Source organism: Peromyscus leucopus, chromosome X, assembly GCF_004664715.2.
Source record: "Peromyscus leucopus breed LL Stock chromosome X, UCI_PerLeu_2.1, whole genome shotgun sequence".
Lineage (NCBI taxonomy): Eukaryota > Metazoa > Chordata > Mammalia > Rodentia > Cricetidae > Peromyscus > Peromyscus leucopus.
In genome coordinates this window covers 60546748-60574277 of record NC_051083.1, presented here as the reverse complement: position 1 = coordinate 60574277, position 27530 = coordinate 60546748, and the positions used below count along the sequence as shown (strand labels likewise).

The 27530-nt window shown below is 37.3% G+C and overlaps 1 protein-coding gene across 1 annotated transcript in view; it reads left to right on the top strand.

Annotated features, from left to right (window-relative positions):
• The window catches only part of Tex11 (testis expressed 11), a 387858-nt gene that overhangs the window by 158804 nt on the left and 201524 nt on the right, over positions 1–27530 (top strand). Inside the window, 2 exon segments of the mRNA XM_037199204.1 lie at positions 159–261; positions 20886–21010. Of these exon segments, the coding sequence (XP_037055099.1) occupies positions 159–261; positions 20886–21010 (228 nt within the window).

Here is a 27530-nt window from a genome sequence, read left to right as displayed (position 1 = left end):
AAGCAAAACTATTTCCCTAGCCTTCTAAGACAACAGGTCTTTATTTTAGGTTTCTTTCTTTTCATAGTTGAGTACCCCTCAACTATTATGTCTATCAATGATATTAGTAAAATATGATAAGGAATTTTATAAAATCAAGCCAATGTTTTTCTTTTCAGGCTAAAGAGGCAGTAACAGAAGTTGAGCAACAGGATCCTACAAACATATTCACTCAATTTTACATATTCAAGATTGCAGTCATGGAGGGCAACTCTGACAGAGGTATAAATGGTCTTTATTATTAAAATGAACAGTAAAAATCCTCAAAGAGTAAAAAATCCACAATAAGAAAATAGATAAACTGTTTTAAAGACAACTGTACTAAAGAGATATAATTACTTTTACATAAAAATTATACAATAATGCACAGAGGAACTGGAGGGTATGTAAAAGTAAAAAAAAAAACCAACTATCCAGAGGATCTGAAATGGGAAAATATTGGAAAAGAATTGAAGAAAATTTTTATCACTATACTTGTTTATACTTCGTCATTTGGGCCAGCCTACTCAAAAGTTTTAAAAGTTACAGGAAGGGCAATCATAATAAAAATTCATATCAGTTAAGAATTAACCTAAAAAACAAAGTCTTTGGGTACCTTTTGATTCATTCACTAATGTTATAAACTAATAATAAAACCCCCTAATCTTCAATATATGCATATACTCATTTAACGTTTTTAGCCTTTCTATCTTTTGGTAGTTGAGCAAATTCTGAAGCAATATATAGACAAATTGTCATTTATAAAGGAAATTGAGACACTTAAGCAAATGGATAGAAACAGAAACTATACCAATCTAACTACTAAACTATTTATACTTACTATTCACCAGAGATTCCATTATTCATGCTAGAAAAATATAATTTAATATATAACAAAAGGTGTTCTATACCTCAATAATAATGAAAAAGTAAGTTAGAGTTAGCTCTGTATCAAGGTTAATATTGTTTTCATGTCTATATTTAAAATTATATATCCCTGGCTGTCCTCGAACTCACTTTGTAGACCAGGTTGGCCTTGAACTCACAGAGATCCGCCTGCCTCTGCCTCCTGAGTGCTGGGATTAAAGGTGTGTTGATACAGTATATTAAAGGATAAAATAACTTTAAATCTCATGAGACATTTTTACCAGTGAAAGTGGAAAAATTTACCTTATTAAACTTTTCCCTTTCACTTTATTTTAAATAGAATTATTTCACCTATTAAATTAAAAATTGTGTGTGTGTGTGTGTGTGTGTGTGTGTGTGTGTGTGTGTGTGTGTATGCGATGCCACACACTATTTGGAGGTTAAATGCAAACTTCGTGGAGTTGGTGTCTCCCACCTTTGTATGAGTTCTGGGATTGAACAAAGGTCAATAGGCTTGTGAAGTAAGCACCTTTTACCCACTAAGCCATTTTACTGTCCCTTTTAAATGTTTATGTTTAAATAATATATTGATTATGCATAATAGTAGGTTTTATTATGATGTTTCATATATGTATATAATATATTTCAATCATATTCCTATTTACCTCTTGTTACTCTTTCTTGTTCCTCTGATACTCCCACTGATCCCCTTCCTTTTCCTCAATTAATTCACCTTCTACTTTTTTTTTTTGAAGACCTAATGAATTTCATTAGGGTTGTTTATGAAGCATGGGTAAGGGCTTATTTATAGGAGCATGGGCACCTTATCAGTGGTTATACCACAGACTAAAATACTGTACATCTGTTTACAGGTTGTTTACTTTTATAATGTGAAGCCTTAGTCCTTAAGTTATGTAGGTTGTTAAGAACTACAGGCTTATAGTCACTCATGCTAGTAATAATCATAGTCTTGTAGCCAGGTTTTCCAGATATACAGAAATGTATGTCAGATGGATAGGTAATCTTTAAACACTTCATAGATCTAGAGAATATGGCATTTAAATGTTTTGATAACTTAGAATTCTGTTGACGCAAGACATGATTGCTCCTGGCAGCATCAATCTACTCCCGAGAGAATTTTGGGCTTTGAAGATGTTCCATATGGAAGTTTGTCTTCTTGGCACAAAATGGCCTGCTGGTCAAAGAACTGCCCTTGCCTTGGCTACTGACAGTACACACGATGTCCTTTCTGGATGAACGGACACAAGGAAAAGTGACTGCTGAACCTTGCCAAGACAGGGTAAGACAGTCTTTCAAAACTCCTGCTTCTGAAAATGGTCTGTCAGATATTCTAGGCCTATAGCCAAAAATGGATGCCCCAACAGTGCTAAGAAACATTAGGTGACTGTCCAGGCTGCCAGCTGTCTCTGTCAAATTTTGAAATTTTTCAAAAGTAGCTTGCTTGCACTTCCTGTTTACTCAGGTAATACTATTTTCCTTCTCACGTCTTTGATGGGGTTGAAGACTAGATAGTTACAGTTATAGTTCTCTCATATCTTAGCTAAGAACGTATTAGGTACTAGAGTTAGATCCTTCAGGATAGGACGGCTATTGGCATAATCTCTGCAATTTACCATTTACTTATGGTCTAGACATTTCTGAATATTTAGTATTGTTTCTTGTTTGATGTTCTTGTTGGTTGTATTTCCATTTTTATTTATGTATTACCTTTTCCTTCTCCTAGAAAATACTTGATAATCATTCCTATTGTATATAGTTTAGTGTTAGGTTTAGAACTTAGACAAAAAGGGGAGATGTAGTAGATATTTGTTTTACCTATGACCTTGGGGTATCAGCCACTAGGGCATGGCTTCTTGGCTAGCTTAAGACCTGAAGAGCATATACTCAGGACCTCTTCTCTCTCATGTGTTCTTGAACAATGGAGACTAACTCAGGCAGTGGGAAGCAGCATGGGACCAGCTCTCAGCCTTCCAGGACTCTGTGATGGATTTGCCTTATCCTGTATCAGTGAGTTGATACCCCTTATAACCCCTTAATAAATAGATTAATTATCAGTATCTGTGGATTTCAATTTCTGCATAACCCCCCACCCCGCATTTACCATTAAATGTGTTTAAATCTTCAATTAGGTGTGGAGCACAAGATCTTCTCCCTTCTCCATGATAGGATGTTGACTAGCTCAAGCATATACCCAAAGAACTACAGGCAACTAAGGAATGCTGAGAGTAGGAGAAATTGTCTTCCCCAGGGAACAACACACCAATTGGTTATTCAATAGCCATTGGTCAGCCCTGAAAACATACATACAAGTGACATACAGACTGTGCAGGTTATATTTAGGAATAAGTCTGTGTGTGTGTGTGTGTGTGTGTGTGTGTGTGTGTGTGTGTGTAATATATATATAATATATACACATATGCATGTAATAACAATTAAAGAAGAGGGCCTAAATTTGAAAGAGAGTAATGAAAGGTATATGGAACGGTTTGAAGGGCAGAAAAGGGAGAAATGTTGTAGTTATAATCTCAAAAATAAGAAAATAATCTTCTCTGATTAAAACTGACAACAGCACTAATCTGTGGGCATAAACAAGGTTGTTTAGGCATTTTAGTGGGTACATCATACCCATTTATCAAAACAATAATGGTTTCTATGGTAGGGCCTATGACCTGCCAAGCTATGGGCTTTTGACTAGGTTCCCAGTACCAGATGTGAATTCTTTCCTGTGGATCAGACCTGAAGTCCAATAAAAAAATGGACTCTCATATTGGACTTGCCACCAGTTGCCATCACCTGGCTGGCTGATAGTGTTGCTCCCAGCTGAGTAAGACTATTGATGACAGTTCTCCCTGAGTAACCTCCGTAGCACCTCCTGGCACTCTGAGGGCTAGCCAGGAAGGAAAAAAGCAGCTTCCAGTCCAGTTCTAGCTGGACTTCTCTGTGTCCTGAGACTAGGGTGTATAGTATCTTCAACAATAGGGTTTTAGCTATCCAGTTCTGGTGAGCAACCCACAGCAGTGGCAATTACCTGTATTGTTTTGGGGGCCTCCAGGGCTTCTCTGACCACTCCTGGCACTGAGGTTTTCAGTTCGTATCCCATGGCTTCTGCAAGTAGCTTTACCACCCATGTAAGGTACATTCATTCAAATTCTTTTCATTTATTTCGTTTTCTTTTTTTAATTCACTTACCAGTGATCTCTGTATGGCTTTTTCTGCATCATTAGTTATGAGTGAGCCTTCCCCCACTCTCTCTCCTTTGTCACTGCCTCCTTTCCCTCTCAATCCTTTCCACTCCTATTGTTCCCACTTCCACTTTTATATCACATGCATTCCACTAACCTCACTCTCTTAAAGTATCGTTTTACTTCTCTCATGGGCCCCTTTCTCTTTTTCTGGGCTCTACACATACTCCACATAAATGAACATACAGAAAAGTTTGGAAGCTAGGATCTGCATATGAGAGAAAACATGTGGTTTTGTCTTCCTGAACTTCACCTAATGTATTTTCTAGTTCTGTCTATTTTCCTGCAAACTCTATATTTTGTGGCTCAATAAAGATTCCTTTTGTGTACCTTTCACATCTTCATTATTTCTTCTTTCACTGCTGGACATCCATTTCCTAGCTTTTGGTAAGAGAGAGCAGTGCAGTGAACATGGGTCTGTGAAGTATCTCTGCAGTAGGGTATGTGTGCAGGAGTGGTGGAGTTGGGTTATATGGAAGTTATGTTTTCAGTCTATTGAGAAACCTCTACACTGATTTCTATAGGGACTGTACCACTTTACACTCCCACCAATGGTGAATAAAAGTTCTCTTCCCCATATCTTTCAACACTCCTCATTTGTTTTCTTGATTGCCATTCTAACTCGGGTGAGATAAGATCTCAAAGTAGTTTTAATTTTCATTTTCCTGTTGAGTAAGAATGTTGAACAATTTATCAAATATTCATTGGCTATTTATATTTCTTCTTTTGGGAATTCTCTATTCAATTTGTTAGCTCATTTATTAAAATACATTTTTAATTAAAATAAAATTATATCACTTTCTCCTGTCCTTTTCCTCCCTCTATCCTCTCCCAGGTACCCTCTCTTATATCCTCCATTCCCACTCTATCCCCTCCCATATCCCCTCACTCCTGACTTTATAGTCTCTTTTTCTTTGATTATGTATGCACAAATATACAAATGTGACCCACTGAGTTCATTTTTGTTTTCTGTGTATATGGTTTCAGGGTTGGTCATGTTGTATTGGATAACCAGTAAGGGGGCTCATCCCTGGGGAAGGCTAATTCTCTCCCTCATTATTTACCTATAGTTCTTTGTCTAGGGGTAGGACCCTGTGAAAAATGTCCCTTTCTATATTAGCATGTCTATTGATATTGTTACTGTTCTGGTCTTGTTTATGCAGCCATTTCTAGGAAAGACTGTTTCACAACAGACTTCCTGGTATTCTGTCTCTTATAATCTTTTCACTTCCATTTTTCATGTTGTTCCCTGAGCCATAGATGTAGGAGCTATGATGTAGATGTATCCACTGTGGCTAGGCTCCCCACAATTCATTGATCTCTGCATTCTATCCAGTTGTGGTTTCCTGTGATGGTCTCCATTGGCTGCAAAGAACAGCTTCTTTGATGAGGGGTGGTGTAAAAGTGAACGTCTTATTCAATAAGAAGCACAGAACCAATGCAAAGATGAAAGCCCAAGAGGTCAGAGCTAAGAGCCTTACCCTTCACTCTGCAGCTATCCTCTTCAGCCAAGAGAACTACTTCCTGTGTGTTTGTCTTTATATAGACTTTCTGTTCTGCCTTCTCATTGGTTGTAAACCCAACCACATGACCGCCTTGTCACTGCCTGTCTGTACAGACCTCCAGGTCTTCTATGGTTGGTATTGAGATTAAAGGCGTATGTCTCCATGCTGGCTGTATCCCTGAACACACAGAGATCTACCTAGCTCTGCCTACCAAGTGCTGGGATTAAAGGCGTGCACCACCACCGCCCAGTTTCTGCTATGGTTTGCTAATAGCTCTGACCCCCAGGCAACTTTATTTATTAACATACAAATAAAGTCACATTTCAGTACAAATAAAATATCATCATAGAGTGGTACCTCCACTTATCTGTGGGTGTAAGAATAAGATTTAGAATATAGTAAGGAATTATGCTGTTTTAGCAAAGCAGTGGTAGTACATTCTTTTCTAAGGTTCACAATCTCACTAACTCCAGGAAACTGGATAGATTTTTAGTACCAAGCATGATTTCCCTCCTGTTGAGTGGGCCCTATGTCCATCTAGACAGCCTGGTTACTACCACCATGTGAGTGCCACTTATTGCTCCTTCACAGGTTCCTTGCCATACTGATCATTGTTCTGGTTCATAGGTGTTGGATCTGGGTAGAACTATTAATTACTGCACTCCCTTGACAGCTTGCATAGTGTTTTCTGGTACCATGGAAGCCAGAACACAGGAAGGAGGCTTTCAGATTTGATCCATCTTGAATCCCCCTCAGTCCTGTGTCCAAAACGTGCACTGCCTTCAGGAATAAGGGCTTATCCTCAACTTCTAAGAGGCAACCAAGAGCTACAGCAATAGTTTGGGGAGTCACTTGGACTACCCTGACCACTCATTTGAAAGTTGGTTTCTTGTACCTGGTACTGGCTTTTGTTAGTCTATGGTTCTTGTAGGGAGCATTGTCAGCCCAGGTAGCATAATTTCTCATTTTTGTTGGGCTATTTATTTAGTTTTTTTGAATCCTTTCTGTATTCTAGATATTATGTCTTCATCAGATGAGTAGCTGAGAAAAATTTCCATTCTGTAGGCCATTCAGTTCATTCATTCAGTTAACCATTTGCTTGTATAAAAGTTTTAAAAGTTTTTAAATTTTATTATGCCTCATTTGCCAATTGTTGGTTGTATTTCCTAAACGGCTAGAGGCCTATTCAGAAAGTGCATACCTGTATCTATATCTTATTGTGTCCTTACCTTTTCTTACTTTAAGATATTTCATCCATTTGGATTTGATTCTTGTGCAGGATGAGAGATAAGGACCTGATTTCATTCTTTCACGTGTAGCTGTCCACTTTCCCCAGCAACATTTGCTGAGAGGGTGTCTTTTTCCCCCAATGTTTATTTCTGGCATCTTTCTCAAAAATTAGGTGGTTCTTACTGTGTTGGCTTCTGTATGGGCCCTCTATTCACTAACTTCCCATTGGTCTTCCTATCTGTTTTCATGTTTGTACCATTCCGTCTGTCATAGCTTCTTTTCCTGTTGCTGTGATACTCTGTCAAAGCTAATTTAAGGGAGAAATAAGTTCACAGTTCAAGACTTAGTCCATCATGGTGGAGACATCAGTGCAGCAGAACTTGGAAGCTGCTGGTCACATTACATCCACAGCCAGAGGATGAGAACAATGAATGCATAGATGCTAGTGTCCAATTCAGTTTCTTCACCCTATACAAGCCTTCCAAATGATCTTCCCACCTCAATTAGCATTAATAACCACACTGTTTTGCTACTATGGTTCTGTAGTGTAAACATTGCAGCTCCGATTGGGAGGTATCCTGGTATTTGGGAGCCAAGGAATACCACAAAGTCACTGTAAGTGTAGCAGCTTGCATCTCTGCTCCAGGGAAAGGTTTCCCCAAGTTAAGCACAACGACTCTGTTCTGGCAGGGGGATGGTTTCCCACTGAAGTTGTTACATCTCTGCTCTGCTCTGGAGAAGTGTTACAGCTCTGCTCCACTAAGGGAAAGTTTCCCCAGCAAAAGTGTTACAGCTCTGCTCTGCTCCAGTAGAGCTTAGGTCCCCTGGAGTGTAACAACTCTGCTCTGCTCTGCTCAGATGAAAGTTGTTGCAGCTGGGCTTCACTCTGGCAAAACTGTCACACTGCACAACAAACCTCACTCAAGATATTTGTTGGGAAGGAAGAATCCAGGAGGGTGGCTGCCTCAAGGGTGAGAAACAGCAGCAAACTCAACAGGGCACAGAGCTTATATAGGGTTTCTTGGGGGTTGGAGCTTTCCAGGTGGCTTAGGATTGGTGGGGTTTTATGGTCTGAGTCACCCTACAGAAGGATTATAGGGCACATGTGAAATGAAAGAAGAGGCAGGGAATACTGAGGGTTAAAGATTAAGTGGGGATAGGAATGGACAAATAGGGGACAGTGGGGTAACCAAAATCTAAGGATCTATGAAAAAGCTCTGTGGAAACATACTGTTTGAATCTTAGCTGGTCTTTTAGTAAAAAAACAACAACAACAACAACAAAAAAAAAAAAAAACAAAAACAAACAAAAAAAACCCCAGAGCCAGATATCAGGGTAAAAGCTGAAAGATCAGAGAAGCAGATCAGCCAGCCACTAGTTCTTACCTCTACGATATCCTCAGCCTAAAGAGAGCTTATATACCTTTCTCTGTCCTGCCATATTACTTCCTGGGATTAAAGGCATGTGTGCTTCCCAAGCAAAGGCATGAGATCTCATGTGCTGGGACTAAAAGTGTGTGCCACCACTGCCTGACCTCTATGTCTAATTTAGTGGCTGGCTCTGTCCTCTGATCCTCAGGCAAATTTATGAGGATACACAATATATCACCACAGAAAGACATTAGTTAGTAAACTAATTTCAAAATACAACTTAAAAAGAGCTAAAATAAAATTATCATGCATGTATTGACACTGTTGCTTCTTGAAGACATGGTGATTAAATGAAAACCACAGTACAAGGCATGGTATAGCTTCCTATGATTTATTGGTCAGGGAGGCCCAGACATCTCCAAAGAAACACAAGCTGTTGTCATTGCCCTTGGTTACCCACCAAAAACCACATGATAAGACCCTATTGCTAAAAATACATGCTGGCTGCAGGATAGAGAGAAATCAATCTCACATTGACAGAAAAACTTCTTCCCTATTGACTAGTATTCATAGTGCCAGAAAATGCTATGCATACTGTGTTGGAAGAAATTACCCAGCACTAGACCCTGTATGCCACAGCACTGACCTAGTAGTGGCATAGCTGTTAGGGGGCTACTGACGGCTTTCTAATTGGATTTGAGGACTGGTTCATGGGAATGGATTTCATGCCTGCTACTGTAATCCTGGTCAAAAGCCTATGGTTGGGGAGCTCATAGATCCTAGGATACTGTTGAAATGTTCATTGCTATTACATTGCATCTGTAGATTTCTTTGGGGAGAATAGCTGTTTTTACAATAGTAATTCTTCCAACCTATTCTTTCCATTTTCTTGTTTCTTCCTCAATTTCCTGCTTTAATGCTTTGAAGTTTTCATTACAGCAGCCATTCATTTCCTTGTCTAAGTTTGTTCCAAGGTATTTTATTTTTAATGCTATTGTAAAATGTACTATCTCTCTGATATTTTTCTCAGTGTATTTGTCATGATACACAGAAAGAGTACTGAATTTTGGATGTAAATTTTGTATCCTGCACTTTACTGAAAGTATTTGTCAGTTCTGAATGTTTCTGGTGAAGTCTATAGGGCCACTTATGTATAGAATTGTATCATCTACAAATAATGATTCTTTGACTTCTTCCCTTCCTATTTGAGTTCTCTGTTGTTTTGCTGCTCTAGCTAGACTTTGAGTACCATATTTAATATGCATTCAGACAGTGAACAGCCTTGTCTCTGGTCTTAGTGAAAATGCTTTGAGCTTTCTCCATTTAGCATGATCGTGATTATATGTTTCTCATATATAGCTCTTATTATGTTGAGATATGTTTCCTGTTTTCCTAATCTCTTCAAAGCTTTTATTGTGAAAGAACATTGGATTTTGTCAAAGTGCTTTTCTGCATTTATTGAGGTTATCATGTTATTTCTGTGCTTGAGTCTATTTATATAATGTATTATGCTTGTTGATTTGTGTATTGAACCATCCCTGATCATGGTGGTCTCCTGGTATAGTCTTGAATTCGGTTTGCAAATATTTTATTGAGGATTTTTGCTTCTAAGTTCCAAACTCTTTTTATGAAACCAGTATCAGAGAGAGAGAGAGAGAGAGAGAGAGAGAGAGAGAGAAAGAGAGAAAGAGAGACAGAGACAGAGACAGAGACAGAGAGACAGAGAGAGACAGAGAGAGAAAGAGAAGCGAAGAGAAGAATCTCTCTCTGTCTCTCTCTGTCTCTCTCTCTCTCTGCCTCTCTCTCTCTCTCTCTCTCTCTCTCTCTCTCTCTCTCTGATACTGGTTTCATAAAAAGAGTTTGGAAGCCTTCCTTCATTTTCTATTTTATGGAATAATTTAAGAAGGATTGATGTTAATTCTTTTTTAAAAATCTGGTAGAATTCTGTAATACTCCATCTTGGCCTGGACACATTTTTCTTTTAACTTTTATTGATTCTTTGTGGATTTCACATTATGCATCCTGATCCCACTAATCTTCCCATCACCCCACACACACACACACACATCCACCCTCTGCCCTTGCAACCTCCCCTCTAAAACCAAAGCAAAATTTAAAAGAAAAACCAAAAATAAAACAATAAAAAAAGAGAAGAATCTCATCGTGGAAGCTGTAGTGTGGCCCAGTGATTAACACAGTTCACCCTTTAGTCCAGTCATCTTTACTTGTAAGCAGTTTTTGCCATGAGTCATTGGTCTGGTTTGAGGCCTCTGGCTTCTGCTACACTATCAATAATGGGCTCTCACTGGTGCTCCTCTTGAATATCCTGTTGTTGTCCTGTGTCATGGAGATCCTGCATTTTTTTGTTCCATAGGTTCATCCCCTTCACATGCTCCAGTAGTTCATAGATTCAATGGATTTGGGGGAGGCCAACTCATGGCCTTGGTTTTGGGCCTGGGTGGTAGCTAGGCTGGTCAACCTGCCAGCTTTCCCTCATTGTCACCATTGGGGTGAGCTCTCCAGCACTGCCTTGTTGGCCTGGACATTTTTTAGTGGGGTTATTTGGGTTTTTTTTCTAATTACTTCAATTTTGTTACTTGTTATAGATATGTTAAAATTCTTTATATTGTCTTGATTTAACTCTGGCAAATCATATTCATATGCATCTATGAAGTCACCCATTTCTTTTAGATTTTCCAATTCAGTGGAATATAAGTTTTTAAGGTATGTCCTTATGATCTGAACTTCATTGGTTGCTTGTCAAGTGTACTTTTTTGTCTCTACCTTTATTAATTTTGGTCTTTTCTCTTTTGGTTAGTTTGATTAGATGTTTGTCAACCTTACTGATTTTCCCCCCAAAGAATCCATTCCTTGTTTCATTGATTCTTTATAATCATTTTGTTCTATATAGGTAATTTCTGCTCTGATGTTTATTATTTCTTTTTAGTCACTGCTTCAGGGTTTGGCGTAATCTTGTTTTTCCAAGGTTCTGAAGGATATAAGTTATTTGAGGTTTCTCTGAATTTCTAATGTAGGTACTTATGGCTATAAACTTCCTTCTTAAGATTGCTTTCATTGTATCTTACAGGTTTTGGTATGTTATGTCTTCATTTTTATTCAGTTCTGGGGATTTTTAATTTCCTTCTCAATTTCTTCAACAATTCATTTATCATTCAGTATTGTGCTGTTTAATCTCTGTAAGTTTTGGGAATTTTCTATAGTTTCTCTTGCTGTTGATTTTAGATTTATTATGTTGTGATCAGATGGGATACAAGAAGTTATTTCAATTTTTATGTTTTTAAGTAAGATTTATTTTTGTTTATTTATTTTTGGTGTGTGTGTGTGTGTGTGTGTGTGTGTGTGTGTGTGTGTATGTGTATGTGTATGTGTGTGTGTCCAAAGAGACCAGAAGTATTTGAATACAATGAAGCTGTAGTTACAGGAATTTGTGACCCACCTGATATGTGTGCCGTGACCCTAATTTTGGCCCTCTACAAGACCCTCAACTGCTACGCCCTCTCCCCCAACCCCATTTCTGTGATTTTTTTAATACTTGCTCTGCATCATATTATATATAATCTGTTTTAGAGTAAGTTCCATGGAGTGATGAGAAAGATGTGTATTCTATAGTATTTGGATGAAATGCTTTGTGAGTATCTATTAAATCCATTTTATTTATGATTGTCATTTAATTTGATGTTTTTCCATTTTTGTTATGACCTCTTGGTGGGAATAGTGTATCAAAGTAGCTCACTGTATTTGTGTTAACCTGTTACTTTATTCCTAATAGTGTTTGTTTTATGAAATTCCATGTGCTCCCTGTTCAGTGCATGTATGTTTAGAAGTATAATGCCTTCTTGATTGGTTGTTCCATTGATCAATATAAATTTTTCTTCTTTATGTCTTCTGACTAGTTTTAGTCTGAAGTCTATTTTGTCAGTTGTTAGAATAGCAATGCCTTCTTGTTTCCTTGTGCATGGAATACCTTTTACCATCCTTTATAACCTAAGATAGTGTCTATCTTTATGTCAAGGTATGTTTTTTAGAGGCAGGAAGTAGGTGGATCATATTTTTAAAAATCCAGTCCACTGATCTTTGTCTTTTGATTGGGTAAATGAGATGTTTAGTATTGAAAAGGTCATTTTATTGATTCTGTAGTGTTTGGTGTTTTCCTAATCCTACAATTTTAGGATTTTTAACCTTTTCCCCTGTAGCCCCTTGGATGTGTTTATTTTTCTCTTCATCTCAAAGAATTCCTTCTAGTATGCTCTGTGAAGCTGGCCTATTGGCCATAAATTCCTTACTCTCCTTTTATCACAGAATGTTTCTCTTTCTCCATCAATTAGGACACATTGTTTTGCTAGGTACTGTAGTCTGGATTGGCAATTGTGATCTTTCTGAACTTAAAATACTGATGTATTCCATGCCCTTCTGGCTTTTAAATTTTCCGATGAGAAAGCAACTGATGAGAAAAAACTGGGCCTGCTTTATATGCGATCTGGTCTTTGTCTTTTGCAGTCTCATATACATAAAATTAAATGTATTTAGTGTTTTGACTATAATGTAAGAAGTTTCTTTTGTATTGTTTCATATGCCACTTGTACTTGGATGGAACTCTCCCTCAATTTGTGAAGTTTTCCACTGTCAAAATATTTTCTATGCCTTTGGCATGGAATTCTTCTTTATGTCCATCATTTGTAGATTTGGTTGTTTTATGGTATTCCAGAGCTGTTACATGTTTCTTTCATATGGCTTTTAAAATTTATTTTTAACCTTATCTTCAAGCCCTTATATTCATGATCCTTTCTCTTGGCAAGTTTTCTAGTGACTTTTGTATTTGACTTACTGTTCATCTCCAGCATAATTTCAGTTTGTTTTCTCTTCAGTATTTCCAACTCTTCATTCCATTTTTATATATGTGTTGACACTCATATATCATTCAGCCATTTGTGTTCTCTTGGAACTCATTCAGAAGTTTATTCTGTAGTTTTTTATTTCTTTGCACATAACAATAATAATTTTTAAAATTATTTATAACTCCATCTAAGTCACTCTTATTGAGGGTTCTTACTCTGGGCTTGGGAGTTTTTGGAGACCACATGTTTTGGTTTTTCATATGCCTTTTGCTTTGGAACTTGTGCATCAACAATTAGATCACAGGTTGAAGTTTTTAATTTCTTGTTGTCAGTGGAAATATTTATAGTGTTCAAGGTGGAGTTGCGCTATAGTGTCATTTTCTTTTGTTTGATTTTGTCTTCAGAGCACCAGGCTCTATCCCTAATCTTCCCTTGAGAGTCGAATACTGTCTGTAGAACAGTCAATATCCAGGGGCAGACCTACTATGAAAATGAGGAATAGTCAACTATAAAATAATCACCCCTTAAGCATTTTAAAAAGTAAAGAGGCACCAGTAACACTGTGTGTGCTGATGTATTAGTCACTTTGGATAAGACTGGACAAAAAAAGGAAAAACACTGTAAAACTAGTGATTGATATTGAGGTGATAGAGAGAAAGCAGAGGGTAATGAACATAAATAGAAAGAAATTTCTGTGAAAAGAGGGAATTTGGTTAAAGGCAGACTGAAAAGAGAGAAGCAAATATATTCAATCAAGCAATAGACCCTGCAAACCAGGACAGACTTTGTTCTTTGGAAGAGGAAAAGCAAATGAAAAGGATAAGTTTTTGTTGTTGTTTTGTTTTGTTCTTTGTTTTTGTTTTGTTTGTTTAAGTGATATAGGGCAAAAACAGTGGGTTGAGATGGTCTGCTTATGTGACATTAAGTATTAAATGGAATAAATGTAGAGGTAGAAAGTGCTAGGTGGAGATACAGAGTACAAAAATTGACTGTTGATTGTTGGATTCCACTTGGACTCTCTTCTTCACTGGCTCCTGGCATCCTGTCCCTCCACTGGAAATTCCTCTGCAATGGGTTGTATCCTCTGAGTCTGTCTTTGGATGATGGGATTGCAAATGCTCTCCTGGTCCACGGGTAATATTTCACAGGCAGTCTCTGATGCTATTCAAGATTCCATTTGTAATTGCTGCCCCTGCCCCTGTGAAGCCCCTAATTGGCCAGCTTTGTCTTTCTAGTTTTTATGTCATTTATTTAAATTTTGATTTTCACTATGTACTTCTTTATGCTAAGATCGGTTTCATTTTCTGATTCCTTGAGGTATAATGCTAATTAGCTTATTTGACATTATTATTATTCCTCCTCCTCCCTATCCCTTCTCTCTACCCCTCTATCCCAGAGTCTCACTGTATAGACCAGGCTGACCTGGATCTTACTATATAATACATACAGATCTTGAACTTGTAATCCTCTTCTCTGTCTTCAAGGTGCTAGGATTATAAGTGTGCACCCCTACACTTGATTTTTCTTTCTTGTTCTCACTCTTTTGTTCAGTTTTTTAATGTATATGTTTATTACTATAAGCTTCCCTCTTAGAATAGGTTTGATATGTTTGTGTCCATTTTAATTTCTCTCAAAATATTTCGAAATTTCTCTGTTAATTATATTTTAATATTTATCTTATATATTTTAATTAATTGATTAATTAATTAATTTTACATCCATGCTGCAGTTTCCTCTCCCTCCTCTCTTCCCAGTCCCTCCCCCTACTTCCCCTCTGTTCCCACTCTTCCTTTCTGTTCAGGAAAGGGCAGGCCTCTCATGGATCTCAACACCAACCCATGTATTAAGGCTGGGCAAGGTGACCTAGTATGAGAAGTAGGGTCCCAAAAGCCAGCGAAAGAGTCTGAGACAGTCCCTGATCCCACTGTTAGGAGTCCCACAAGAGGACCATGCTACACAACTGTAACATATATGCAGAGGGCCTAGGTCAGTCCCATGCAGGCTCCCTGGTTTTCAGTTCAGTCTCTGTGAGCCCCTGGCTGAGGTTTTTGTTTTTTGTTTGTTTGTTTGTTTGTTTGTTTTATAACCTATCCATAAGCATGTTGTTTAATTTCTGTGTATTTGAATTTCTTTCCAAAATTCTTCCTCTTATTAATTTCTAGTTTCATACTACTGTCATGGTTGGAAAATATATTTAACACGACTCCAGTCTTCTTAAATTTGTTGAGACACATTTTTTTTCTGGAGAATTTTACATGTATACTTGAGACAAATGTATATTCTGTTCCTGTTATATAAAATATTCTCTATATGTTTGTCAGATCCACTTGGTCTAAATAATAGTTTAAATCTAGTGTTTCCTTATTGTTTGTCTATATGGATAATATGGACTTTGTTGAAAGTAGAATATTGAAGGCCCCCACTAGTATTGTACTATAATCTGTATCCTTCGTTAGTTTTGTTATTTTTCTCATTTTATATTTAGGTATTCCAATGTTGGATAAATATATATTTTTAATACTTTTCAATACATTTATTACTTTAGTACTGTAAAATGGTCTTTTGTCTCTTTTTATAATTTTTACTGAAAATTTATTTTGTCTTGTATAAATACAGATAATCTTGCTCTATTTTGTCATTTATGTGGAATGTCTTTTTCTACCTCATCACATTTGAACTGTGTCCTTGAAAGGCTTTCTTGAAAATTGAGTGTCTTATAGATAGAATATTTTCTTGATTTTAATCCATTTATTTACTCTGTGTCTTTTGGTTATAGAATTAATTCGTTTACATTCAAGGCAATTATTGATATACAAGGCCTGCCTCTGCTGCCCGAGTAGTTACGTCATCACCTGTCCCCAGGTGCCTTTCCACCGTCAGCCATGGACGTGTGCACCTCTGAAAAGTGCCGCCAGAGCACAGCTCACTCTCTTGCCTCTTGCTCCTCCCTTGCCTCTCTTCTTCCTCTTGTTTCTTCACTGTCTCTCTGTCTGTCTGTCTGCCTGCCTCTTTCATGTCCCCACTCTGACATGGACTTTCCCTCTTTCCCTCTCCCTTTCTCCCTCCCCCAATAAACCTCTTGCACTAACTCTGTTGTGCATGGCATGTTTGCTTAGTGACATACCTTGAGAGGGCCCGCGAAAGGTACCCACTTCGCCTTTCTTTTTTTTATCCCTATACAAGGACTTATTTCCATACCACAAATTCTTTTTGTTTTATAGATCTTTTGTTCCTTTCTACCTGTTGTCTTCCTTTGTAATCAGGTGATATTCTATAGTTATCTGCTTTGATTACTTTATATGTTGTGTAATAATTATAGTTTGTTTTTGTGATTACACAGGCTTAATTACAACATCTTATAGTAAATAGGCTGCTTTAAGCTGATAATTACTTTACTTATCATACCATCTACCTGCCTCCCCATAGTTTATATTTCTGATACAACTTATATTTTTGTATTAAGTATTCTTTAAAATTATTATGGGTATCAGTTTAATAATTTAATTTGTAACCTTCATTTTAAAGCTATAAGTGAATTTACACACTTATCAAGACTATTTTGGATTTAACTGTGTACTTTCATGGTTGAGTTTTCGTCTTGCTAATAAATACACTTTTCCTTCAACTCTGTTACTGTTTGTTTATCTGGGAATTTTCATTTGCCCTTCATTTCCTTGCCAAGTATTCCTAGTTAGCAGTTTTTTTTCCATCTGTACTTTGGATCTGTCTTCTCAATTTTTCATGGCCGGTGATGTTTCTGCCAAGAAACATTAGTGCTGCTAGACTATTGGCACACCCTTATCCGTGCTGCTTCTTTTCAGCTGCTACTTTCAAGATCTTCTCTCAGTCTTTGGTTTTATATTATTTGATAATGTCTCTGTTAAGTCTTGCTTGCATTAAATCTGCTTAGAGAGTTTTTACATTCCTCTAAAATTTAGAGTCTAAGTAGGTACTTATATCTTTTCTGAAATTTATTGTTTTCTGTTTTTTCTTTAAATTTTCTATCTCTTTGTATCTCAACTTCTTTTATTATTATAATTTGAGCATTTGTTCTCCTGATGCTGTCCCATAAATTTTACATTTCTTCATTCCTTACCATTTTTCTTGTCTCTTCTTTGGCTATATGTTGTTAAATTGCCTTTTAATTCAATTTCTTTCTTCTACTTGATCATACCTACCACTGATACTTTTTATTGCACTTTTAAACTCCAGAATCTCTGTTGTATGTTTGTTTTGAAACATATAGCTAGGTAACTGTAGCTGAACTGGAACTCAGTGTGTAGGGCAGGCTAGCTTGGAACTTGTGATCTTCCTGCCTCTGTATTCTGTGTGCTATGGATATAGGCATGTTTGTTTTGTTTTTGTTGTTTGCTTTTATATTTTCTTTTTTATCATTTAATTAAAATTTTATTTTATGTGTATGCATGCCTGTTGCTTGCAGAAGCCAGAAAAGGGCATCAGGTCCCCTAGGACTGGAATTACAGATGTTTGTGAGCTGTTATGTGGGAGCAGGAAATCAAGCTTGGGTCCTTTTGCAAAGCATCTAGTACTCTTAACCACTAAATTATTTCTCCAGCCCCCTTTATGTCTTTTAAAAGGCATTTTTATGTATTTATTGATATTGAGAGGGGGAGAAGAGGGGAGGAGAGCAGAGCTGAGCAGGGGAGAGAATAAGACATAGTGTATGTGTGACAGTCAGAAGAAAACTTGGAGTCATTTCTCATCTTCAATCAAGTTCAGGTCATCAGGCTTAGCAGCAAGTGCCTGTATCTGCTAAGCCATCTTACCAGCCCTGATTTGAATTACTAGGCAGTTTACAAGTTTATGTTTCTTTCTTTTTTTTTCCTAAAAATTTCATTGTTATTTAGGCTGGTTTCAAACTCCTATGGACATGTGATCCTCACACATTAATATTCCAAATGCTAGGACTACAGGTCTGTGATTGCAGCTTGGTGTATAAATCTCCAGTTTCTTTAGAGACTCTTACAACTGCCTTATTTTATTATTGGAAGGGTATATTCTGTGATTGTGTTTGATCTTTGTGGCCTTGCATTGGTGTCTGCATATTTGAGGAAGGAGGGAATTACTGTGGTCATGGCAGACTACCTTTATTTACAAAAGCCTTTCATTGGTCAGTCCATTCAGAGGTTTTGGGCAGGATGCTTGGTATGGTTCACAGGTAAGCTTGTTGTTTGTGTCCTTGGGCAGGCCTGAGTTAGGTCAGTGGAGTTTGTGTCTGGAAACATAGGTTTAGATCTGGAGGTAGATCTATTGAATGGACCTAATGATTGAGTTGGAGGTGATCCTGTAACTTGATCTTAGAGAGAGGTCCTGGATACTATATCTACTTGGGCTATCTGTATCTAGAAGTCTATACTAGCTGACTTTGCCTTGGGATGAACCATTAGCCTGAGCATCCAAGTACCAACCAGGTGCTTGCCTCTAGGAACCAACTCCCAGGAATGTCCTTTTTGTAGCCAGATTTCAGAATAGCCTTTTACAGCCCCAGTAACCCGGCCGCTCCTTAGGGATTGAATCTCAGGCCAGCACACACCTATCTATGTTCTAGAACAGTTTCCTGGCACCCAAATACCAGGCCAATACCTGCATCCTTCATGTTCTAGGCTAGGCCACATGTCTAGAGGTCGTGTGGCATCATGCATAATCCCAGGATCCAGGGATAAAACTCAGATCATCAGGGTTGTGGGTGAGTGCCTTAACACATCTCACTAGCCCATTTTTGCATCCTATATTATGAAATTTTGTCTTTGGATCTATAAACAATTAGGCTTATGTCCTCATTGAATTGATTCATTTATTAGCTTGAAATATCCTATCCTAGGTAATTGTTCTTTGTCCTAAAATCTATTTGTCTATTATTAATATAGAGACTACTACTTTTGATTACATTTACTATAGTGTATTTTATCCTACATTTTAAACCAGCTTTGTCTTTTATCCTTTATTCACAATAGCTAAAGTTTGTAATTAGCTTATGTGTTGTAAACAGATTTATGCATAAAGAAAATATGATATTGTGGCTAGGATGTAGATCAGTTTGTAGAGTGTTTGACTAGCATGCATGATGCTTTGGGTTCGATCCCTAGCACCACATAAAATCATGTATATTGGCACATACCTCTAATCCCACCACTGGGCAGGTGGAGACAGGAGGCTCAGAAGTTCAAGGTCATCGGCTACATAACAAATTCAAGTGCAGTTTTGCCTGCATGAGAGCCTGTCTTGAAAAAATAAAAAAGATGGCTGGTGATGTGGCTCAGTGAGTAAAGACACTTGCCTTGAAAGCCTGGCAATCTGAATTTGATCCCAGAACCAACTCCACTAAGTATTCTTCTGAATTCCACACATGTGATATCACACTCACACACCCATGTGGTGCATGCCATATACACAAACAAATATTAAAATATTTTTAAATGTAGTATATATACACAATGAAATTTTATTCAGACAGAGAAGAATAAAACTTTGTCATTTGCTGGAAAGTGGATACAACTGAAGACTGTCATATTAAGTGAAATGAGTCAAACTCAAGAAAGTTTGAAAGTCAGAAAGACAAATATTGCATGCTTTCTGTCATTGGTGGATCCTAATTTGTTATACATACATAAAACCATTAATATATATACACGTTGTGAGTGTAGATGGGAGACTAAGGGAATGAAGGAGACTAGTAGCAGGTAAAGGGGGGAGGAGGGAAGGAGGAAAATAAGGGAGGAGAATATGACTCATGTATATACTGTACTGAATGAAATTTCTTTATGAAACCCAGTACTATGTAAACTGAGTATATGCCAATAAAGACTTTTTTAATGTTTCTTGTTGGTAGTATATATTTTATTTTAATCTAATCATCTTTGTCTTTCAGTTGGTTCATTTGGTTATTTATATGTAATATGATTGTTAATAATGTTAGACTTACTTATTTTATTTTGTTTTCAAGTACTAGAAAATTAACCCAGGGCCTCATACATGCTTGGCAAGCACTCTACCACTAAATTATATCCCGATCTTTCTTTTTACTTTTTATTCTGAGATATACTCTCACTAAATTACCCAGGCTGACTTTGAAATTATTTTGTGGCCTAGCTAGGCCTTGACTTTGTGATCCTTCAGCCTTAGCCTCCTGAGTACTGGGATTACAGACATGCACCACCACATTCAGCTTGATTGGATATAAATTTACCATTAGATTGTTGATCTTCTATTTATGTCATCTATTCTGTTGCTGTTTTGTTTTTTACATATTACTTTCGGCTCAATTGAATTTTTGAATATACTTATCTACTTTTTGGCTTATTAAGTATGTTATCTGTCACTTAATGTCTATTGTATACATTTAATTTATAATTATCTACCTTTAAGACATATAATGGGATATAAGAGACTCATTCAATTTTAATAGTGTTATACTCCAAATTGTGATGCTCCACAATGCCTATACTCCATCCATTAATAATGGAATTTAGGTTCTAGGTTCCATATTTTATTCTTACAAGTAGTACTAGATGAACATCTTGTATTTGTTTGCTTTTGAAGCTATATCCATAGATAAATCCACACAAGTGAAATTGCTCAGTTAGTCATTTTTGTAATATTAAAATCCTTCTTGATGGTTTATTAATTCATATTACTTAATACATTTTGTATTTCTAAAGATATGAATATCTTAAGGTGATTCAAAATCCATTGTGATATAATTAACCATAAATTATGGTTGATGAAAATATCTCAAATTATTATTGTTTGTTTCAGCTTTACAGGTAGTCGGTACTTTAAAGAAATTATTAATAGATGAAAAACTGGATAATGATGGTCTATTTGAAAGTGAAGTTTCACCTACCAAAATCCTACGTTTGGCTATACAGTTTGCTCTACAGGTAATCCATATGTATCCACTACTATAATATACTCTTTTCCTTTTTGAAAAAGAATTCATAAAATCACCGTCAGCTAGGCAAAGAAGAGCCCTCCCTTTACTGTTTTGTCTCACATTTTCATACCAAGCTTCTTATATAGTTGTCTTGTTTCTTGTCTTATTTCCCTTCTTTTGAGGTAACAGATTTATGTTTAAAACAAACAAAAATAAACAAATCAAAACACCAATTTTAAAACCCCAGTATCACTGAGATGACTCAGTGGCACTTGTCACAAGCTTGGTGACTTGAGTTCAATCCCCTGAACACACATAATAGTGATGATGATGATTGTAGATGTAACCATCTTGTTAAATAAGAAATACAGAGCCAATGCAGAGATGAAAGCCCAGGTGGTCAGAGTGATAGCTAAGCGCTCAAAACCTTACCCTTCACTGCCGCTGCTGTCTGTCCTCCTCAGCAACTGTGCTACTTCTGTGTATCTGTCTTTATATAGACTTCCTTCTCATTGGTTGTAAACCCAACCACATGACCTCCTTGTCACTGCCCATCGATACAGACCTCCAGATCTTCTATGGTTGGTATTGAGATTAAAGGCATGTGTCTCCATGCTGGATGTATCCTCAAACACACAGAGATCTGCCTAGCTCTGCCTCCCAAGTGCTGGGATTAAAGGCGTGTGCCACCACTGCCCAGTATTAGCTGTGACCCCCAGGCAACTTTATTAACATACAAATAAAATCACATTTCAGTACAAATAAAATATCACCATAGATGATGATGAAGATGATGGTGATGATGATGGTGATGATGATGATAGTAATGATATTTTAAAAACAAAAGAAACTTCAGATTTTGAAAATGCTGTTTCAGGGCAGAGAATGTAGCTCCTGGTAGAGCATTTGCCCCGCACGCACAAAGCCCTGTGTTGTATCCCCAGCTCTATGAAAAGGTGGGGTGGGAGTATATCATACTATGCAAAGAAATATGTATCTACTTTGAAATTTATATTCATCATTAATTTAAATGAAACAGTTTAAACATTTGTGGCCTTCCTCCCTTCCTTCCTCCCTTGGGCCGGGATGCTCTCACTATGCAGCTCTGGCTGTCCTGGAACTTACTATGTAGATCAGGCTTTGAACTCATAGAGATCTACCTGTCTCTGCCTCCCAAGTCCTGGGATTAAGGATGTGTGCTACTGCTATGACTAACCTGTGTTTTTTTATAACAAAAACCATCAATTTTAGTTTACTAATACATCCATTTTTATTTGCAAAAGTTTGGTCTTAATAAGATGCAGAATTAGAAAAGATGCAAGAGCAGCTCTCTAACTCTTGGTCTGAATGGAGTACTGGCCCTGCCATTTAATAAATGCCCAACTTAAAAAAAAATCTTAATATCATCATTATCAAATAAAGATAGTGCTTCTAGGACTTTTATAATAATTAACTAAGATGATTGAAATTGTGATTTATGAACTATGACTCTAAAAGATTAAAAAATTTTATTTTCTATATATGAGTGTTTTGCCTGCTTGTATGTACATGTACTACCTATGTTCCTGGTGCCCCAGGAATTGGAGTTACAGATGGCTGAGAACTGTCATGTGGGTGCTAAGAATTGAACCCGGGTCTTCTGTAAGAGCAGCCCATATTCTTCACTGCTGAGCCATCTCTCTGGCCCCCTAAGCTATAACTCTTGATCTTACTTAAACTACTTTAGTTTCTGATTCTTTCTCTTAGATGAAAACCAAATTTGTGCTTAGAACTTAATTTCTATAATTCTACTGCTTGTCTGCTTTTTATGTCAAATGTAAAATTTTAAAATATTTATTCATTATTTGTGTGCGTGTGTGTGTGTGTGTGTGTGTGTGTGTGTGTGTGTGTGTGTGTGCGCGCGCGCGCGCGTGAGTTTATATGCACCATTCAGGAGCCTGTAGAGGCCAGAAGATAGAGTCAGATCCCCTAGAACTGGTTATGGGCAAGCTGTGAGCCACCATGTGGATGCTGGTAACTGAATTTGGGTCCACTGCAATAGCAGTGATTGTCCTTAAATACTGAGCCATTTCTCTAGCCCCCATCTTATATCTTTTTTTCACTCTTCTCTCATACATTACATCCCATTCTCAATTTCCCTTCCCTCCACTCCTCCCAGTTCCCCCCACCTCCCCTCTTCCCCAGATCCACTCCTCTTCCATTTACCTTCAGAAAAGAGCAGACATTTGAGGGATATTGACTGAACACAGCATAGCAAGCTACAATAATACTAGGCACAAACCCACACATCAAGGTTAGAGGAGACACCCAAAAATGGTCCCAAGAGCAGGCAAAAGAGTCAGAGACAGCACCCAGTCTTACTGTTAGGAGTCTCACAAGAACACCAAGCTATACAGCCATAACATATATGCAGAGGACATAGGACATTCTCTTTTACTGAGTTATACTCATAGCTTATAAATATACTCTTGCCCTATTCAAACGAACAGAAACTTAAAAAACTGTCTTAACCATCTTCTTACCAACTACTATGTAGCTTATTTTATTTCTTTGGTAACAAAACTCCTCTGAAATGTTGTCTATACTTATTATTCCTCCACATCTCCTGAACTTTCTCCTGTCAAGCTTTTGTCAGAAAGCCATATCAAAACTGCTTTGTTAAGTCACTGGTGACCTCTGTCCTGTATATTGCAATGGTTAAATCTTAGTCTTTATCATATTTTACCTGTTAGCAGTAGCCAATACAGTTGACCATTCTTCTTTGAAACATAATTGGCTTTTAGTGCTCATTGTTTTTATTCTTACCTTATCAGTCACCCTATTTTACTCTCATTTGATAGGTTATCTTTTCATTTCTCTTAAACTTGCTTCAAGTGATGACAATAGGAAATATGTATAGGACATTTGATAAGACAGGATAAGGTATAAACTAATCATTCATGAAAGCAGGAAATGAATGACTAAGGAAGTGTCATGTGCTTACCAATAGGATTAAGACTCATTTGATGATGCTCAGAAATAAAACAAATAGTTGTACAATTTTATACAGCTTCTACCTTCTGCTGAAGGAATGAAAGGACAAAATTCAGTGCAAAGTTGGACTTAACTAGACTTTCAGTTTTGTAAAATGAATACAATGAATGAAAACTATCAATAAAATTGAAGTAATTATACAATTCTAGAATTTTAAGTAGGTGTATCAGAAGACATTAAGGGAGTGAGACGCAGTGAAAAGTTGGAAGCATAAATGGGTTAGAGGTTTTATTGCAGGATTGCTGGAGTCAAAGTAATAAATGGAATGCATAGATAGGTAAGAGAGTATGTTGCTTGAATTGCTAAATGGTCTTTTTATAAAAAACCTGGAGCCTGATGCTGAAAGATCAGAGATACAAAGGAACAAAGTCCTTACCACTAGGACTCCTCAGTCTGAAAAGCTTTCCTCAGCTGAAAGACTTTAGTTCCTGTCTCCTCATGCCTTATATATCTTTCTCTGCCCACTCATATCATTTCCTGTCTCAACTTTCCTAGTGTTGTAACTCTCAAGTATTGGGATTAAAGGTGTATGTCACCACTGCCTGGCTCTGTTTCTCTCCTAGACTGAGTCAGTCTCATGTAGTCCAGGGTGGCTTTGAACTCACAGAGATCTAGACAGATCTCTACCTCTCGAGTGCTTGGATTAAAGGTGTGTACCACCACTGCCTGGCTTCTATGTTTAATCTGGTGGCTTGTTCTGTTCTCTGATCTTCAGGCAAATTTTATTAGGGTAATAATAATAAATATAAAAATTATACTGTGTGAGGAAAATAAACACAGTTCATGCGTTTCCACTAGGTCAAACAGTTTCCTTAAATGTCATATTTGAAAAGCTGAGGTGAAGAACAAGAGTAAGACAATAGGGCAACTGGGGTTTAAGACTTGAGGCACTTATTCTCAGGGTCTTACGGGTATAGGTTTGCTACTTGCAGTATTCTGAGAGTAAGTGAGTACCTTCTTAAATGGTGCACTCCAAGGTATTTCACTTGCTGACCCAAAGTTTACATGTTTCCACACGTCCTAATAATAGATTCATATATATGTGTCATCTGCATTCTCACAAAACATATTACCTACATGGGCTATTGACTCTGGTTCTCTATTATCTCAGCTAGGACTATAGAAACACATTTCTCCTCACAGTTTCCATGGTGTAAGATATCAAGAACTTAACAATTCATGGAGGATTTTGTCACCGATTTTTCATTCATAAAATTCACTACCTCCTGATGAGTTGAGAGAAAACTCTGTTCAAGTTCTTAATTAAATATGGCTTTCAGAAATCTCTGCATTCTCTACCTAGACAAAAGGTAAAGTCTGTATCTACTGCATGTTCTTCTTTTACTGTTTACAACTGGTGGCACTGTATTATTTCAACTAAATTTTGGGAACAATATTGGACACTGAGATAACATTGGAATTGTAACTTGTTTTATCATAACACACAATTTTCCCAGGCATACATTGTAGGATTCACCTCCTTTCTTTTAAATTTTATTTATCCATTTAATTTATTTTTTACAGATATGCTTTGTATGGTAAACATATCCCCCCACTTCCATGTTTCTTTTTCTCCCTCCCCTCTCTAATTTGCCTCATTTATCCCCCTTCATTTATTCTCCTTTATTTATGTCTAATGTCCTTTTTACACATATTTATGGTTTTATGTGACTAAAGAAAATCTAGGAACCACAAGTGAGAAAAAACATATTAATATTTGTCTTTCTGAGTCTGGCCAAACTCATTAAAATTATCTCCAGTTTCATCTCTTTCCTTGCAAATGACATAACTTCGTTCTTCTTTATGTTGAAAAAAATTCCCTTGTGTACACACACACCCTTTCTTGTTCATTACTCTGTTACTAAAGAATTAGCTTGATTCTATCACTTAGCTATGAACAGTGCTGTAATAAACATTGACGCACAGTGTCTCTGTGATATGTTGACTTGGAGTCTTCCAGACAAATACCCATATTGTCGATCCATTTTTTATATCCATAGCAGCTGGATTATTTTACATCGACTTAATTCATCAACAGATTGTGCTGGCTGTGCTTTTCAAGTGATCCAGGATATGACTACTTCTTCTAGTCCCATTATTGCTACCCTCATTTCTGCCACCTTCTTCCCTCACTGTTTTTTTTTCCCCCAAGGGGCTCTTTAGTTTAACTCAGCTTTGGCTCTGGGGTGATCCTGTTAAATTATGGGAGTTATTGTTACTCTTCTGCCCACAGCTCTTTTATGATTTTTCAGTCACAGGTTTACAAAAGCAGCCAAAGCCTTACCTACAGACCCTGTAACCTGACTTATGTTTTTCTTTAATAATAAAATAAAATAAAATACAAGAGAAAACAAAACACTAACATATCAGAATTGAACAAAACAAACAAGCAGAAGGAAAAGAGCCCAAGAGAAGGCACAAGGATCAGAGACACACTGGTTCGCACACTCAAGAATCCCATAAAAACACTAAACTGGAAGCCATAATGTTTACTTAAAGGAGCTGGTGCAGACCCATGCAAGGCCCTCTGCATGCTGCCTCAGACTCTCTGAGTTCATATGTGCATCAATCCTGTTGATTTAAAGGGCTTTTTTTTTGTGTCCTCTATCCCCTCTGGCTCTTACACTCTTTCTGCCTCCTCTTCTACAGGGTTCCCTGAGCAATGAAGGGAGGCATTTGATGGAGACATCCCTTTTAGGGCTGAGTGTTCCAAGGCTGTAGGCAGAAGTTTCTCTCCAAGGTTGTAGGCAGAAGTTTCTCTCCACCTGCCTGTTCCCAAATGCCTGGCAGGTGCTTCTTAAATAATTCACTGTGAGGCTTAATATTACTTATAAATGCTCAGCTGGTAGCTCAGGTTTATTACTAACTAGCTCTTCCACTTAAATTAGCCCATAATTCTTATCTATGTTTAGCTTGATACTTTTTCTCAGTATGACATTCTCATCTTGCTTCCTCTGCATCTGGCTGGTGAACCCTTGACTCCACCCTTCCTCTTCCCAGCCTTCTCCTAGTCTGGTTGCCCTGCCTATACTTCCTGCCTGGCTACTGACCAATCAGCATTTTATTAAACCAAGTGACAAAGCTTTACAGTGTACAAGGTCTCACTTGCAGCATATTATCTGGCTATGGATCTGTGTATTTGTTCCCATCCGCTGTAAGAGGAAACTTCACTGATGATGGCTGAACAAGGCACTGATTTATGAGTATAGCAGACTGTCATTAGGAGTCATTTTATTGTTACTTTTATATGTATATAAAAGTAGTATTTGATTTTCCCCTAGGTCCCTGGACTATCTAGTCTCAGGTTCATGGTCCCCTAAGCAGTGTCAGGTATGGTTTCCATCTCGTGGAGGGGGCCTTAAGTCAAATCAGACATTGGTTTGTTACTCCCACAAGTTTGTACCACCATTTCTTTAGCATATCTTACAGGTAGGACACCATTGTAGATCAAAAGTTTTGTGGCTGGGTTGGTGTTTATGTTTCTCTTTTGGTAA